The sequence below is a fragment of the Paramisgurnus dabryanus genome, chromosome 4, assembly GCF_030506205.2.
Source record: "Paramisgurnus dabryanus chromosome 4, PD_genome_1.1, whole genome shotgun sequence".
NCBI classification, from domain to species: Eukaryota; Metazoa; Chordata; class Actinopteri; order Cypriniformes; family Cobitidae; genus Paramisgurnus; species Paramisgurnus dabryanus.
This window is the reverse complement of record NC_133340.1, coordinates 4,280,683-4,299,324: the sequence shown is the minus strand read 5'-3', so window position 1 is coordinate 4,299,324 and position 18,642 is coordinate 4,280,683. Positions and strand designations below refer to the sequence as shown.

The 18,642-nt window shown below is 37.1% G+C and overlaps 2 protein-coding genes across 3 annotated transcripts in view; one reads left to right on the top strand and one right to left on the bottom strand.

Moving 5' to 3' along the window:
• Positions 1-1,453: 1,453 nt before the first annotated feature.
• LOC135746652 (ATP-dependent RNA helicase DDX39A-like) lies at positions 1,454-12,004 on the bottom strand. Its single transcript, XM_065265306.1, has 10 exons — positions 11,920-12,004; positions 10,323-10,535; positions 9,427-9,554; positions 8,339-8,615; positions 5,870-5,988; positions 4,379-4,510; positions 4,143-4,252; positions 3,328-3,472; positions 1,789-1,936; positions 1,454-1,700 (listed from the first exon to the last, which is right to left on the bottom strand). Exons 2-10 carry the CDS (start codon positions 10,528-10,530, stop codon positions 1,684-1,686), a joined length of 1,284 nt encoding a protein of 427 aa, XP_065121378.1. The 5' UTR covers positions 10,531-10,535; positions 11,920-12,004; the 3' UTR covers positions 1,454-1,683.
• A 912-nt stretch (positions 12,005-12,916) lies between these two features.
• The window catches only part of LOC135746561 (EVI5-like protein), a 64,014-nt gene continuing 58,288 nt past the window's right edge, over positions 12,917-18,642 (top strand). For both annotated transcript variants that reach the window (XM_065265167.1, XM_065265165.1), the window contains exon 1: positions 12,917-13,116. The gene's annotated coding sequence lies outside the window, so the exon portion shown is untranslated. The remainder of the gene's footprint in view (positions 13,117-18,642) is intronic.

The window sequence follows — 18,642 nt, the reverse complement described above, 5'->3', positions numbered from 1 at the left end:
AGCGCAGAGTTCGAGCCGCCATCTTGGTATACCCAACCGTACCCAACCGGCAGAGAGCGTCATTGACTTCCATTCAAAATCATGATCAAAATGTACCCCCTTTACAGCGTATCAGTTACACAAGGTTAAATTTTAGGATATGTGTACGTTGATTATGTGTTAATTCTGGTGTTATTTGTAATGTTTATGTTTTAATCGGGCAGGATAATGGATTTATAAAAAACCGTTAAGGTGAGTGTGTCTGTTGCATTTGTTAATGACACGGGTATAAATAAAGTTTGTTTTGACATTCAGCTACACCGTGACGGTCAGCGTTATTTCTCTAAATAAGTTTAAGTAACTTGTAAGTTTAGATAACATAATTACAAAACTAGCAAATTATTGCATGCACATACGGTACAAAGCATGATTATTTATATAGATTTCAGAATGAGTACGTTTATTGTCATTAATACTAAATATGCTGCGGTCTGTCTGCTGATCTGATACTAAAGATGAATGTATGATTAAAACGCAAAACGTACAACTTTCAGTAAATAACTATTTACATGCTTTGGACATTTGTGTTGTAATAATGTACAGGGTAACTTCACATATAAAAACGAAGACGAGTAAAGGGATGTTTTATCATTAAAGTCTGATTACGTCCATTGATTTAATAGAACGTTTGGGTATACCAACATGGCGGCGCGGTGGCTTCACAAGTGTGACGTCATGCGCAATTCAGTCATTTATATAGATCAGTGGTTCCAGCAAATAATTTAGATTAGAAAAAAATTATCATTTTAATATGACGACTTGGGAGCAATAATTGCAAAAGAATATCTAAAATTGTAGAACTGTATTATGAGTGCCCTCAAGACAAATAAAAAGTAGATCATTAGAATAATGAAGCAACATAACAATTAACAATTTATTGCTGATGATGCTCAGGGTTTTAAGGGGTATCATAAAACATAAATCCAAATATCTTTGATTTGCTGAAGCATGTTGCAATTCGCTTCTACAAATGACATCCTGACCACGCCACTTTGTGATGTCGTATGAAACTACCTACCCAAGCGATAATGTTTTGATGTGGAAGCAATCCGTTTAAGCTGTTTTTGCAGAAACAAATACACATTTTTACTTGTGGAACAAACTTAAAAGTATGCTTTTAATAGTACAATATACATTTACATGTCAGAAGATCAAGAAAAATTGTGTGACCACTGCAACTACAAAGCACTACAATTAATTATCCCCACCCTCCCACCCCAAAAAAACTCCTACAATTGGTTAGACCAGGCATGTTACATTAATGTTTTAAAAAGTATAACATAGCAGTGTTTACCCTCTTGAGACATACATAAAAATAGCTTGCTTAGGTCTCAGCACATTAAAAAAGGCATTTATACAAAGTTCACATCACCTGATTTTCACATGATTTCAAATACAACTCAGAAAACTTACATAGTATAAAATGTTTAATTCTCAAACCAACCGACAAACAACCAAAATTAACAAAAGTAAAAACACACCCACACCAATCCTCTGGATCAATAAAATAGTTGCACAAATGGAGAAGAGGGGTGAATAGGCAATATCTTCTTAAAATAAAAAGGGCAGTTCTCTCTTCCACTGTCGCAGAAACAACACTGAGACACACAGGGAGAACTGGACGACAGCCATTTCACATACTGCTCATCTCGACTGCTCAACTAGAGAAAGAGAGACCAAACGGTTACAAAAATGGACAATGGCGATGACAAATATAAATGGTTTATCAACAAGATATTTTGCGCTTACTGTAAGTGGAGATGTCAATCTCCTCAGGCAACTCCGCTACGTTGACTTCAAATCGGTCCTGTACGTCATTCAGGGTTTTTGCATCGGTTTCATCCGATACAAAGGTTACGGCTAATCCTTTTGTGCCAAACCTACCAGCACGAGCCACCTAAAGAGGACAACATAAGAGTACGCATTAACATTTGACATGCTTAATATTTGACAAATTACACCTGAATTTGAAAGTGGACTTCAGTTCAGTTCTTAAACCATTTTTTTTTTTTTTGAACTCCGTCAAAACACATTCTATGTGTGCCTACTTTTCATTTTATCCAACATATTTATTAATCAGAATTAAATGTAAAATAACGTTTTTTATTTTATGACTTCAAGAAAATGCAGATCACCTCCACAAATGGAGCTTTTACATACTGTAGAATCAGAAAGATAAATAAAGTTCTTGACTTTGAATTAAAGGCGGGGTGGATGATTTTTGAAAAACACTTGGGAACAGGAAGACGGGCCGAGTGCCAAAACACACGTAGCTAATCAGCAGTAAGGGGTGTGTCTACTAACCGACATCGTTGCGTATGTGTGGGGCGGGTCTATCAAAAGCAGGTCCAGATTCTATTGGGGTAAGGGCTTGTTTATGTAGTTTCAACGTGGCTTCAACGTGATGCCCAGCCGATGCGCGACAAACGACCACCGGCTGAACCAGTTTAATCCACTTACCCGCTTCCTATCCCTACCGTGTCTATATATGTAAATATATATTAATTTCTCCCAAGGGTTTTTGTACGGTTTATCCTTAGCCGCTATATTCTACTTCTTATACTATCTATTGATTTTCTGTGTTCTCCTCTACATCTACTCATGTAAAGCTGCTTTGCAACAATTAACAATTGTAAAAAGCGCTATATAAATAAAATAGAATTGAAATTTAAATATCAACATTGCTTTCAGAGATCATGCACCCCACCTTTAATGGTGCTTTTTATGTCCGATGTCGATACAACACAAATGTAATTACAGTAAATGAGGCGCAAACAGAAAATTTGTGAAACTACTTAAAATATATTTATTAGACATGATGCGGATCTGACACTTTGCTGCAAACCAGAGTGTTGTTGTGTGTAACACAACATAATGTCATGTTAAAAAGTGAAGGATTGGTCATTGTCTGTCAGACTTGGCTTTACATCGGAGCATCTTTTCATAACAAAAACAAATCACAAATTTAAGTAAAAAAAAATGTACAAGCCAATCCTTGTGTTACTTAAATTTGCGATTTGTTTTTGTAATCAAAAGACGCTCAGATGTAAAGCAGATGCAGATAATAAATAAATAAAAAATATATCAGCCACTGCAACAGAATGGTCTATTACTACTTTGAATGCATGGGTTACTATGTTTTGCAAAATGCAAATCGCTTCAACAATATTATGGTTTAATTTGCCATTAATTGTGTAGCTCTAATTTTTTTTGAGTATTCTTAGACACTGGGTTGGGCTGTTATTTGACTGTTTAAATGAGAAGTAGAATGCTGTAGCGTATATGTACCCTATGCAGATATGTGTCCGAGTCCTCAGGCATGTCATAGTTAAAAACAATGTTAACACGCTCAATATCCATCCCACGACCAAACAGATTTGTAGCCACCAGAATTCTCCTTTGGAAGTCTTTAAACTGTTGATACCGAGACAATCTGTGAGAGACAAAATGAAAAAGTGAAAACAAATAAGGGACTTTTTTGCATTAGGCAAAGCACCTAAAAGGAAGGGGGTGATGTCACTACAGCCTCAAACACAATTGCAATATAGCAAAATGAAGACATCTAACAAGTTCAAGCACTTTACTTCTATGCTATAAGACGACTCTGGCAAGGAAGCGTTTACTCTTAATTGACGAGTTAACTTGTCAGTGGTGGGGAAAGAGTTAAAACACTCTTCTATTTACGATGGAAATACAGATTGCAGGGAAAAAAACACTTTTATTCACCAGGTGGGGCTCTTACCTGACTTATAAAACCTGGAAGTATTTCCTTAGGGCAAACAGTTGAAACTCAGTGTATGTTTTGTGGATCACTCCTTCAAAATGCAATTATTTCAAATTTTTTGCTCGAAATTTGCTATTTTTTAAGAAACCTACTCATATTTGAGAGGTGATAAAATAAAGGTATGATGAAAATGTTTTGTTTGAAAACAATGGAAATGTTATTTCATTTGATATATTGTATGTTTATATTTAAAAACAGAACATTCATTTTCAGGAAGTCATTGAACTTTGGTGAAAATCTTAAAAACTGGTAATGGTAAGATGTTACGATCACTCAAACTATTTTAAATGTTAAATTGACTTTAATGCCTACATCTCACCTCTCTTCCTGAGCCATGCCTCTATGGATAGCGATGGCAGGGAAATTCTGTTCAACCAACAGCTGAGACAGAGCTACACAACGGGGAACTGACTTCACAAATATCACCACCTGCAATACACAGAAGCACAGTTAATGTGTTTGTCCTAACCCTTATCAACCCATATCACATCAGAAAAATCAGACAATCTGTTCAATGTATCAGGCACGGAGTAAAGAAAAAAAGTGAAATGTTACCTGGTTGAACTCAAGAACGTCAAGTAGGTCAAACAGTTTGCGGTTCTTCTCACTGTCCTTCAGTTTGACGTAGTATTGCTGAAGACCATGTAGGGTCAGCTTGGTCTCATCATCAACAAACACCTCCATTGGCTGAAAGAGAAAGGAGAAGATTTATAAATCAACAACATCTTGTCTCTCAAGGTCACGTTTCAAATGCCGCCCGATTTGAATTCACAAAAACTGTATACAAAATGTTTAAATACTACTAGGGGTGTAAAAGTACACTAAAGTTACAGCTCGGTAAGCAAGAGGTCACAGTTCGGTACAACAGGATAAAGAAACGACTACCAAGTGCTAGATTTCTTTTCATTCATTTTATACAGACAGCAATCCAAATTAATTTGTTCTAGTTGGCACCATTTAGTCCCCCTTTGAGATACAGTATAGACTTTTTAGTGTATTAAGGATGCACTTTTATCAGCTGTACAGAAAAAATGGCCTATGTAAAACTACAGTTATATATCTGTTAGGGGTGGAACGGTTCTCGGGAAAAATCCTAACCTCCCTCGGGTCAGTACGTATATAATCCGCGGCTCATCAACGCATTTATAATGAATGCGAAGCTCCGCTAAGCCCTGCATGACTGCAGATACAGAGCGCCCGCTCACGTTCATCACATCTAGAAGTAAAGCAGAGCTGTTTAACTGTATTGTATGTCAATCACTTGATAAAACTGCACGTGACAAGCCGTTAACATCATTTAAGTTTGCTGCTGTGTGCAGCCAGACAGTAATGCTCAAAATGTGAAGAAATAAAACCTGTGACTGTAAACATTGCTCGGCGCATATTCACAGGCTACAACAAATACATTACACTTTTGACAAGTCCGGCCACAAGTTTAATTGCAAGTGCAGGTAACGCCAAAACCCCTACACAGTCATTACACTCCATACTGTAGGCTACTATAATACTAGCAGACGCGCGAAATATTTTTATTGCCAAACTTGAGCAGCCCTTCTGCTGTAGACGATGCAGATGAAACTCGCATCACAACTGGTAACGAACTTTGATGTCATCTGTCTGCACAGCGTACCAAACCATGACGTCCATACCATGACTGTTCAAGCACGAATAAATCTACCATTACATCCTTAGGACAGCCGTTTTAAATCATGTTCCTAGGTACCCAGTGCTCTTCACATCTCTGATCAGTAGTTCATTAGGCATGTTGTAAGGTGGGCAAAATATACAAAATGTGCAAAGCAGTGCGTACCCAGAAACATGTCCTCGAGGCCCCCTTCCCAGACAGTTTAAGATGTCTCCTCATTTAACACACCTGATTTAACTCATCAGCTTGCTTACCATTTCGGAAGGAGGCTGATAAGTTGAATCAGGTGTTTTAAATAAAGAGACATCTACAACTTTCTGGGAAGGGGGCCTCGAGGACCAGGATTGGGAAGCACTGCCCTAATACAAACATAGGACTGGAGTAAAAACAGGAGTACTCACATCTTGCATGAACTTGCGACAGACCGGCCGGATCTCTTTGCTTAGTGTGGCGCTGAACATCATGCATTGCTTCTCGTGGGGGGTCAGTCTGAAGATATCCTGGACATCCCGTCTCATATCTAGCACGCAAACACACAGAATTAGATTTCTTACATTCTGTATAAGAATATCATCCGTTTATGTATTCATGTTTTACAATGTAAGATATAAACAACATTCCTTGCATAAACCTCACATAAAACACAGCAGAAGAAAGGAGTTATTAAAAAAAAAAAAAATCTAAAGCGAAGTATATGACAGATAATAAAATAATGTTTATTGCCAGTGCTCAAGCAGTCATTTTGCAACCGGGCATACAGGTGTGTACATAAGTTAGATTAATTGTAGTGAATTGTTTGGATTTACTTTTTTCCACAGCCAGAACAGCACTTTTCAGAACAATTGTCTTTCTGGTCAAAACACAAGCTGAACACAAACAACAATTTATTTTTTCATAAAGATCCTTCACTTAACGTATAAAATGTCTTTAACGTTTCATCGGGGACGATGTATGATGTATATACTTGGCCCGAAGTTAAAGGGCCCATGGCATGAACATGTTAGCATTGCCACTTTGTAGGTATGAGCAAAAATTAGGTAATTGAAATGTATCCCTCCTTATGATGTCATAAGGAGCTCTTATTATAATAATACCGCCCCCTTAATATGCACTATCCAACCACAGCACTGCCATTTAGTGCAGAGAGACAGATAAAAAATAATTGACAGCACAATTGAGTTTGAATTGCATTAAACCACCATCGTGGTGATCAATGTTTGCACTTCATCTGCTCATTTGCATTTTAAAGGACACACCCAAAACGATACATTTTTGCTCACACTTACAAAGTGGCAATGCTAACATGTTCATGCCATGGGCCCTTTAACTTCTACTCTGTGTTTGTTTAACGCTCTGGCTAGTGGCTAAACTGACCTCTGTAACAAATACCTTTCAAAAATAAAAAATGTGGGGAGATAGCAAGCATGGATCACTACTGTGCAAAGAGAATCCAAGCACGAATTAATGCATCTTTAGTTAATATTCTTTTTTATAACAATCTTGACAATCTTTCTAAATGATGGTAATTCACTTGCATATACAGGATTTCCCTGTATTCAGATGCTGCATTCACGTATTTACATTACAACAATCCAAGATGCAAAACCGGGCAAACTTGCTCACACTCACAGAGTGCAAAACCAAACCCCATTCATTCGCCAATCAGCCCTGATCCTTTATCTCCTCTCTCATCCTTATTTGCGCCGTTCCGCTGTCACTCGTGTGATGTGTAAAGGCGGCAAATCTAAACGCATAGTCGGTTTACATGGTGGATTTGAAGCGGCAATTTTCACACAAAAGAGAGAGAAAAAAAAACGAGTTTCTCAATCGGAAGGCTGCAGCCTCAGTAGGTCGCATATGCGGGCTGCATACGTCATCAAGCCTGGTTTAATAAAGTTAACTAAGCATTACATTCGCAAGTCATAAACATATTACAACAATTTACGATTAACTAAGAATAAGAGTCAACTTTATAATTGTTAATATTCTGAAATAAGACCATCTTCATGACGTCTGCAGCTTAGAAATGCATCCTCTGGAGGCTACAGCCTTCAGATTGAAAAACGGCCTTTGTATTACTGCCACAAGTTCCCCACCAGAAAGGGTTTTTAGCACAAGGGAGCATTGTAACATGCCTACGCTCCTCCTTGAAGCCTCAAAATATGGATAGTTTAGTGTTTTTAAGGTGCCATTTATTTTAATTCTTTTTATTTATTAATGTCAACATTCTATTGTTTTTGTTTAACAGCTAACAAATTTGTAAAATAAGGAGAAAAGACTTAAGACAATTTATTATAAAGTCCTGTGTGGCACATTTTTTATTTGAGTGCAATAAATGTGAGAGAATCATGATCTCATATCCCATGGAGAAAAAACTTAATTCACATTTGAGCAAGAATCGTTCAGCCCTAATTTCTGATAACAAGCTAAACTAATCATCTAGTCTAGAGGGACTTGGTTATAGATTCTTGCCGGAAGTCTACTGAAAGTTATGTTTGGACCACAAAAGCCGGATGTTTGTTGTTGCCGTTTAAAAATTAATCGCTTTCAATGGTGTCAGTTTTTAAGTGGCATCAATAACTGGTAAGTAACAACCCTTTAGCTCTTGTGCAAGACAACAATTGAAGATCTCAGATGCAAAACCCTCAAAGTGCATCAGACATTTTATCTTAATTTTAATGTCAACTTAAGTATTTCTGAATGGCCTGAGGCCAGAAAAGTAGATTTTAAGCGTAAGTTTTTAATAAACGGATCATACGTGTCAAGAGCATTTTGTTTATATCATCAACTCATTTTATGAAGGTGGCACTGACGATTTCGCGTCTGAGCTCCTCAATTGTAAAAGTCAGATTAAACAAAAATTTACAAACCCAGCTGCTCCAACATCTTGTCACACTCATCCAAAACAAAGTGCTTGACATTTTTGAGGTTAAGTGTCTTGTTGCGAATGAGGGCGAGGATCCTGCCGGGTGTTCCCACCACGATGTGAGGGCAGTTCTTCTTCAACACGTCTTCGTCGTTCTTTATGGACAACCCACCGAAGAAGACAGCACACTTAACGTTGGACATGTACTTGGAGAAACGCTCATACTCTTTACTGATCTGAAAGGCCAGTTCACGTGTGTGGCACATAACCAAAACAGAAACCTGAGCAGAAAACAAATATGAAATTAGGTTGATTTTCATACCACTGACAAGAACAACTACATCTTTAACTGAATCAAGGCAAAAGTCTGAATTAGAGTCAGACACACAGACACAGATAAATATGACTGAGAGCCTACCAATGTTATATACACATTTAATACTTAGTGCATCTTTAATAAACTCAATCTCAAGCAATATAATATAGAAACAGGCATACATCTGCTTTTGCACAGATTTTTTTACATGTCAAAAACCTCTGTACACTGCTGTATGAAAAAACAATACTAATCCCGCCCTATACTTTTGACAGAATTATTATCTTTAGGGGCTGGACACACCAAAACTTTTAAACGCGGCTGAAAACGCCTTGAGGACGCCGAATGCCAGCTGTTTTTCAGCTGAGTGCCAGCTTTCTTCAGCTGAGCGCTTTGGTAGCTGTGATACTTCAGCTGCGAGCCGGTTGGTTGCTGTGGTAATGTCCCGCCCCTCCTCCACTGTGATTGGGCGGCCGCGTGAGAACTGACATTGACGAGCAGAGCTTTTCTCCCAAAGTTGAATCTCTTTCAACTCTAGACGCTCAGCGCCGAGCGCAGAAAAACCGCAGAGCGCCGGTTTTCAGGGCGGAAAAAAGCCGCTAGCTGCTGGCTTATTTGAAAAACGCTGAGCTTCCAATGGAAACAATTGATAACATGAGCCGGCCGCGGGCGTAAAAGTTTTGGTGTACACAACCCCTTAGAATGTTAAAAATAGAAAAATGCCCCCTAACATTGATTAGGTTTAAAAAGTTGTAGGTTTAAATTAAAACACACACCTGCCCATCCACTGGCTCGATTTGTTGGAGTGTTGCAAGCACGAATACAGCCGTTTTTCCCATACCAGACTTGGCCTGGCACAGGATGTCCATACCCAAGATGGCTTGTGGAATGCACTCATGTTGGACTGAGAAGAAAGAAAATTCTCTTTTACACAAATTAAATGATTAAGATAACTCACACAGACGAAGCCAACATCATATAAATGTATAAACTGTTTATATACTCTAAAGAAATCAAAACTCAAAATCAGTTGGTAGAGCATTGCATTACTAGTGCAAAATGTCACTGGTTCGATCCAGGAAACAAACATACTGATAAAATATATGGCTTAAAATTAGAGATGCACCGATTACAATTTTCTAGGCCAATTTCCACTTCTCATTTTGATATACCGGTACAATTGTTTGTCGATTTCTTTCTATGTACTATAATAACAGCATGTACAAACAAAATTCTACTTTTTATCATGAAAAACTTTACTTCCATGATAAAATAAATTATTGAACATTGCACCTTTACCCAAACTGCATTTAAATTAAATGATCTTTTATTAAAAAAAATAAAATGCTTTCAAACTCGATACTGAGATTAATCAGATGTTCACATTTTAGTTGTGACGCTAATTGGTGCTTCAGGATAAGCTTGTAATAAGCTGCATGTGTGACATGACACAAGATTAAACAAGTCTTTAAGTCGTAAGAATGAGTGGCCAGTTACCAGTCCGGGCAAGCGTAAGATCAACCAATTCCAGTCTCTGGCCAGTCGATCAGTGCATCTCTACTTATAATCCACTGTACATTTTGCACTGCATGTACTGTAAGCTTTGGATAAAAGCAGGTGCCAAACATACAACTGAAAATGTACTGTAGTACAAACAGTCATTCATTCTCACCCTCAGAAGGATGTTCAAAACCACAGTCAACAATAGCACGAAGCAGCTCTGGTTTTAGGAGGAAATCACGGAATCCAGAGCTGTGAATGGAGACGTACGAGCCCTTAACCTCCTTTTTGCTGGTGGGAGCAGCACTGTCTGCGGCGGTCTGTGGCTCCTCATCCTCCTCGTAGTCCAACAGCTCATTGTCAACATCGTTTTCGGCCATGGTAACTTTGGTGGCAACAACCATGTAAAAAGAGAAAATTTATATTTTCCTTGTCTGGAATGTACATGTAAATAACATAACTAAAAGGATATAGAATATTGAATTAATATGTGGGTCTACAAATGAAGGTGAAATTGACATCAAAAGCGTTGCAATACCATTTAAAAATAACAATCCTTAAGCCTGGAATATAGTTAGTATTTTTACATGTCTTGAGAATTAAGTGTAGTTAGGTTTTTACACATACAGGCAGAGTCGGATGCACAGCCTTGCAAAGCATAGTTCATTTTATTGACTTGACGCAGACAGCTGTACGAGACCCACGCATTACGACAAATTGCAATACCTCTCCCGGGCTCCATAAACCTGTACACGCATGCATAACCTACTCATACAAAATATGAATGGTTACAAATATCCAGTACGGTATGAGCTAAGGCTGTGACAATTTATCGCCATTCATTCTAATAACGCCTGTCTGATATTGATTCTAAATCGCAAAGGCGATATTACGCACAGCTCTTTCTTTCTAATTTCTAATTTTATTATGGATCTTTGTGATAGGGGGCGGGGCCATGCTGGGTGACTCTAGTGCGTCATCAAGCCACCGTTTAAGCCCCGCCCAAATAATCCTGAACACAAATGTGATAAACTGTTTAACGTGTAACTCCACAATTCAGTACTAACATACATTGTTCAGTCTTGGTAACATGTTTCAGCAATACATTTATAATGCCTTTAAACTATTCTCTGAAAAGACTTTACACAGGCTTGAAACACGACAAAAATGCCATCTATGTATATAGCTCAATAGGTTTTGAAAAACTAGAATGGGGACTAGTGCTTAGTTCATTCAGAACTCTCTTACCATTTATTTTATTATATTTCATGACCTCTTAAATGAAACGTTTACAAGCACCCGTTTACAAATGCCACATACAGTAAAACGCGTTGATTTATAGAAAAACGGATACAGGCCGGTAAACTATCAAAAACCTGCCCCGATTGAATCGATCGCCTACCGCAGCGTGTCCAGACAAAAGAGCCGCCATTCATTGTATCAGCCAAACCGACGTTTTGACTAAAATAAAATAAAAATGTCTTGCCTTAAAATACCATATACGTTTACAATTACTTCGAAATCGAGCTGTGCTGATAAAATTATGAAATCTATAACTATTCTTACATAAATCAGTTTCGTGTTTAGGCTTCGAGTCCTAAAGGCTGCAGGACTAACGTACAGAAACGCGAGGTCTCCACAACTGTCCATTTCTTCCTTTAGAGTCCTAATTAGGCTCCGTTATCATGTTCAACTAGGACATTTGAGCTATTAATTATAGTACATTACAACAAACCGAAGATAAAATACACAAATAAAACATCATTTACCTTTAGATGCTGATAATGAACGTCGCCACTCGCAAATCGTGTAGTTAGGCCTTGAAGTTTATAGTGCTACCCGGATATGAAAACGCAGCGCTCCCATTGGCTGAATTCAGAGTCAATAATACTTCGCTGGTTGGGGGCGGGTTTAAGAGGATTTTTTGAAATCCCGCTTTACAAGCATACATACTGTGGCCAGAGGAGGTCACTACATGAACACTGAATTTGGTCCTTAAATAAAACCTAACATAAACATCTTTGTTTCATATAAACAAAAAGTAAATTTATACATAAAAGTTATGACTAAAAATACGAATTACGCAATATTCTGCGTTCTGTTAGACACTGCTTACATGTAAGCAAAACATTGTTTACATGCTACTGATAAGATCATATTTCTTTGCTTCCATCTAACTGTTTGGAATATTCTCAAATCATGATTATATCAAAAGGTTTTTAATGTGTGTACTTTAAGCAAAACCCAAATACTAAAAAAATCATAAATGTCTTTTAGAGTTTAAATATGTTACTCAAAATGTTATTCTATCTCTAGTTAGGTCTTAATGTTTTAAAGAATAGACAACAAAGAACAATATAGCGGCCTCATTTTGAAAGTTCAGCATGTTGCAACTAAAGATTAACGTAAACTATCAAAGCTGCAACATCACCTGCTCGCTACCCACCACTGTGGATGTGGGTTAAGAAAAATAAGTGATTGGTGAAATATGCTGTCATTCAAAGTATTCCTCTAGTTTATTGGTTGCGTGGATGTCAATCACATTTGCTGACGTTATAACGTGCAAAAAGCTTACATTTTACAAAGGCCATCATACAGCAGTAGATCAGACGATGTTTATAGTCTCTTATTTTAGATGTTTACGGCAATTAAGACACGTTTAATTACTTTTGTCTATTTTTTATTTTATCAGGCCTTTTGAGATGGGCGGGACTTGGGCGGTGTTTTCTCGTGTAGGCGTCGACTCCTGCTCTCCTTGAGGAAACTCGCCCTGACGAGTCATATTTTCTTCTAAATGGGTAGCCACATCCAAACGTCAATATGATGCCACATTTATTCCCCGGTTTACCGTAGATGTCAGACGGCGTCGTTCAAGAAAGGATTAACGTTTTTGTGACCCATTAGCGTTAGCATGACAACATCTGTGAATGCGCCGGAGCAGCTTCAGTAATGAGACCGAAATTCAGGTGGGCATTCATTCATCTATGCATTTTTCATCATGGGGGTGACTGGTTTATTATTCGCATTTATCGATTTGAATACAACGGTCTTTAAAAATGTAAATCGAGGTAAAATGGCAAATAAAGGTGATCTAGGACAAAGAGGGGAAATTCCAGCGTATCTGCCTGGACCAACGGCGATCATGATGATGAGCCTGCTTGCCAGATGCCAAGCAAAAAATCATCATCCTCCTCACCCTTATATATTTTATATGGAATACCGATATGCACGATACAGCTCATTTGAACTATTTTAACAGGGAGAACAAAATACATTTTTTTTTTTAATTCGACCAATATAGACGAATCTTTATTCTGAAGAATAAGGTTGGTTTTATACCGTTTATTCCACTCCTAAAACAATCATCTCACTAAAAACCCTCGAAAATGCAACTATAACATGTTACTTATCCATTGCACATTCACAGTGTGAATTGGCATCCCTGCAGTAACGTCAGGTGTGTTTGAATGAGCCACAGACTACGATTTATTGCAATAAACATACTGTCCACACATACAATAAATAAATTTAGCCCTACAATAACGTATTTAATGACCCAAATGGCTTGTTATGGCTTCTTACTATTTTATACGGTGACACAAAGCTGAAATGGCTGCTGTGCACATTCTCACACGCTGTCTGCTTGAACAGTTAAAGCATCTGTATTTTGCTAAAATGCGATGTATTATATAAGCAAACGAAAGAGAGAATATGTTTTCGTGAACAGCTCAGCTATGTGATTTCATTTTAGTTTGTCTTGAATTACACTTTAAAGGATTAATTGTACGGCTCTAACTGACTATTTGGGTAGCCTGATTACATGTTTAGGTAGGGAGGAGAGTTTGCTTGTTTGAGTTGGTATGTAATGATAAGACTGTGCTTATGTGTTACTAATTATCTCCCCAAAACACAATTTTGATTTGTGTTTTGTTGATGATCCAATCCTGATGATATAATAATGACCTCATCATCTCAGTACCCATGTTTCCGGTGTGTGTGCGTGCGTGAGTGCGTGTCTGAACTAAATGTCAAAGATAAATAAAGATATTATAGAATATGATACATTGTTTGAAGGTCTAGCTTTAATTTGTAAGCAGTTGTCCCTTCACTGCTGGTTTGGTGAGAATCTTACTGAGCTGTTTAGGAGCCAGACTACTGTGGCAATGTAAACAACATGAATATGATCAAATTAAAATTACCTGATTCTTTTACCGTCACTATTTCTTGCTGATGGAACTCTGATGTCGCTTTAGATAAAAGCATTTGCTAATGTAAATGATCACAAATCAACAAAGGACTAATTGTGCTGATATAACATCAGTGTGATTAATGTTTTGTGAAAGAATGACACTACAGAACAGCAGTGATTGGTATCTCTAAATGTTAAACTGATATCGTAGTGTTTTCATTAGCATAAATAAAACGTTGTGTTGTAGTCACATGCTGAAGAGTTAAAAAGACATAATGTAACCTCTGCAAACTGTCTTGCTTTCTGCTTTTTATTTTCGTTCGGTCCTTTAGGCCAGACACACTGGGACGATTTTTTACCTGTTTAGCGACCTTCTATTCGATCTGAAAATATTGCATGAGAATCAGTTGGTGCTTGTGTGGTCACAGCTTGCTTAATGTGAGAGGAATTGCGATCCAAGCTCAGCACCTTACGAACAGACAATGACAATTCCAAACATTTTTAAACGTAATATCGTTTAAACGTAAAATATAAAAATTTCAGGGGTTGTCAGCCTGAAGTTGGGAGGTGCGTTTGGTTAAAAAAAGCTGATCCGGTGATCTGTCCAGAGTCAACTAGTTGGGAAGTGTGTGTTGTGATTCGCGTTCTACCAGGATTTAAGTTAAGACATAGCCTAGAGACACAAAATGTACATTAGTTACACAGAACATTAAAGAGCACCTATTGTCCGATTCACGTTTTGAAATGTCCTTTGGTGTGTAAATGTGTATTAGTACATGTTAACTATATGCTAAAGGTACAAACCCAAAGTAAACAATGACGCGAGTTATTAACTCCAACGTAAATCTCTTTTCTTGGACTACATACACACGGATTGTAGGCAACAGTTTACTTCCTGGGATTGGTGATGTAGACAAGATCGACATTGTCATAATTCCTCCCACTTTGTCTCAAAGCCTGTAAGTTAACTCCTGCTAGCATTGCATTGTGGGCAAATCTTTCAAACATGGTAAGGAGCGTCACATATCCGACGTCAGAGGAATTCAGGCCAATCACAACGTACAGATTAGCTGGCCAATCAGGGACACAGCGCTTTTCAAATCCATGCGTTTCAGGAAGAGAGTGACTAATTTAGCAGTCATTACACCATTTCACAGTTCTCTCAATAGCTCAGTAATGTATTTAAAGAGATTGGGATCATAGCTGTGGAGAGTTGAAGTTAACAACGTGATGGACTTTTGCTTAATGTATTTCTGCAATTTAGGGAAAATGGATTGTAAGGCCTCCTACATAGCTTACATAAAAATTTTTCATTTTTTGATTTCCCTGCACAACTGCACCACTGAAAAAACATGCAAGAAGGTAAAATTATTTAGTTTTTGTTCAGATAAACTTTTAAAAAATATTACATTATATATTTCAAATAATTCACTTTCATTTGTTTTTAATCAAAATTAAAATGGCCGTATTTGAACAATATATTTTTTGTATTTAATTGTGTCGACTAATGTTTAAGTTGTCGACTAGTAGCAGTGGTACCATTTAGTCGACTAGTCTCGCACATTCATACCACCGCCGCACTGCATTTTTATAGAAATAACATCAATTTAGTTCATTTGGAGAGAGGACGTGCATCTGCTTTAACACAGCAAAAAGCAGCAGGAGTCACGTGACACCTGTGGCAGCGTGTTGATTGACAGGACGATGGTTGAGACAAACGCACAAGAGAACTTTTGTTAATAAAAGGATATCTCTGTTTAATATAAGTGAGTTTGTCTTGTTTAATTGTTAAAAAAAAATAAAAACCACAGACGAAGCATGGATTTTAATCTAATCTTTATTTATTTGTGATATAGTGCGGTATTTCATGTCATCTGTCCTATTCGTTTTTAATAAAATGTATGTTTTTTATAAACAGATTTTCATTAGTTTTAAAATATTTTGTTGCTGTGTTATTATTTATAAATAATAAAACACAAACTTTTGTTTAAAAGTAAGTGGAACAGTGCTTTCATTTCTTTGTTTTACAACATGGGAATGTCATATGTGTTATTTGTTTTTTAATAACGAATAATTTTAATAATACTTATTGTTGGAAGGATGAAAAGATAAAATATTAAAGATCAGAATAAGTGTTGTTTACTTGTAAAATGTGCGGTATTGATAATATTGGTGTTGTTACAAGTTTATTCATTGACATAAAAAATCTCTATTCTCAATGTTGGCTGCAGACATTGTTGAGCAGTAACGTTAAATGCTTCTTCACATGCACATTTTTAACATTCGTTTGGGGAGTCAAGAGGGATTACTGTAGATTACAAACTGTGCTTAGCTGAATTCTGAGACTCAAACACTAATACACACATAATATATATAGGCCGGGGGCATGCTGCAGCACCCCTGCTTCCAATGCCCATGATCTCATGGCAATTTTGAGCGTTTCAAAATGATGTTAATACACAAACTGGCGGTATACAGTATGTTGTATATTTGGTATATCAGTAAGTATTTACAGAATGAGCACACCGTAATACGATTATCTCGGGTTGTTCCTGAAGAGAAAGGTCAGGATGTCCTCTGTTCCTCAGTCAAAGGTTATCATGCCATCGCTTTGTTTTCTTCTATTACAAGCTGTCAAGGCAACAAAGGAGGCAATCATTTTCTGAGTCACTCCTGTAATTATATTTACATATCTATAAATGACTCAAACTTCCTACTTTTACATCAGAATTTGGCAGATTGTAAAATCTTGAAGTGTATTACACACTGTATTGTCAATTTTCAGTTAAAGAGTACCTATTTCATTGCTAAAAAACATCGTTATTTTGTGTATTTGGTGTTCGCGTGGTTTATGGTTAAAAAAACACATTATTTTCCACATATCGTACATTTTTGTACCTCCAGATTTCACTCTCTTCCTGAAACGCACAGATTTGAAAGCGCTGTGTCCCTAATTTGCCAGCTAATCTGTATGTTGTGATTGGCCAGAATACCTCTGACGTCAGCTGGAAATGTGACGCTCCTTACCATTTTTAAAAGATTCAGTTGCCAACAGGAGTTAAATTACAGGCTGTAAGTCCGAAGAGGGAGGAATTATGATTATGTCGGTCCTGTCCACATCACCAATCCCAGGAAGTAAACTTTTCTACAATCAATGTGTTTGTTGTAGTCCAAGAAAAGAGATTTACGTTGGATACGATAACTCGCGTCATCGTTTACTTTGGGGTATGTACCTTTTGCATATCGTCAACATGTACTAATACACACCCAACAAAGGAAATTTAAAATCTTGAATCGGACAATATGTGCTCTTTAAACTCACTTGTGCAGGAGCTCACAACCTTAGCCTTCAGAATTCACACCTTCTTTATCACAATTCTTTTTTGTCTCATTATTGTTTACATTTTTTAGGGTTAGGTCGCATTTTATCTTGGTTAGGAGATGCTAAGTTAACTGCTTCACATCATCATGGGCAAACATGGCTAAACTTGCATGTGTTTCAGTATGTGCATGTGTGTTAGACTGTAAGATAGTGACTTACTTTATTTCACAGCAGCTGTGGCTCTGACCGTCATAACAGGCCTGCTGTCTCTATCTGTGTGTCCTCTCTGCTGCTGTTTGTTGGGTTTTACTTAGTCATACTAATTTAAATTCACTGCAGCTGTTCTTAGTTATACAGCAGATGTCTTTTTCTTTTCCTGCCCTTTACATTTTTATTAGCCTCATTTTGTTTGCTATGTCGTAATGTTTGTGTGTGTTATGAGGCAGTTGGTCTCTCATTGGGGTAGATTTTGTTAGGATTTTGTTTTTTATTTTAGTTTCTAAAATGAATGTTTCTGCAAATGCTTAAAACATTAAAGGGATACAATGGTGCTGGAGATTTAGTGTAGTTATCTTGTAGTATTTTTCTTCTGTACAGTGTATTTCAACATCTTACACTAACTTACAAAAGTAATGGGCATTTATTTATGACATTGTGAATGGATTAATATTAGTGATGCACCGATGTATCGGCCGCCGATATTTATCGGCCGATTTTTGATGAATTTGAAACCATCGGCATATCGGCAATAGCACGAGAAAGGCCGATACCGATTGTTTATTAATTAACTGCATAAAGAAATCCATTATATGTAAAAAAAAAAAAAAATGAGTTAATGTTGTTAATAAAATAAATGCTGAATAGCAAAAACCACCTTTTAAGGTTGTCATGCTGTCTTATTATATTAGTTTTAGCTTAATTTCTGCCTCTCTTATTATGTTGGTCAGTTAAATGTTAATTAGATCCAATCCATGTTCAGTA

Coding starts and splice junctions, on each gene's coding strand:
- LOC135746652 (XM_065265306.1), bottom strand. CDS start 10,530: ATGGCCGAAAACGATGTTGACAATGAGCTGTTGGACTACGAGGAGGAT. Junction 9,555..10,322: donor TTTTGAACATCCTTCTGAGG/GTGAGAATGAAT, acceptor CTTTCTTCTCAG/TCCAACATGAGTGCATTCCA. Junction 1,937..3,327: donor CGGACACATATCTGCATAGG/GTACATATACGC, acceptor TGTCCTCTTTAG/GTGGCTCGTGCTGGTAGGTT.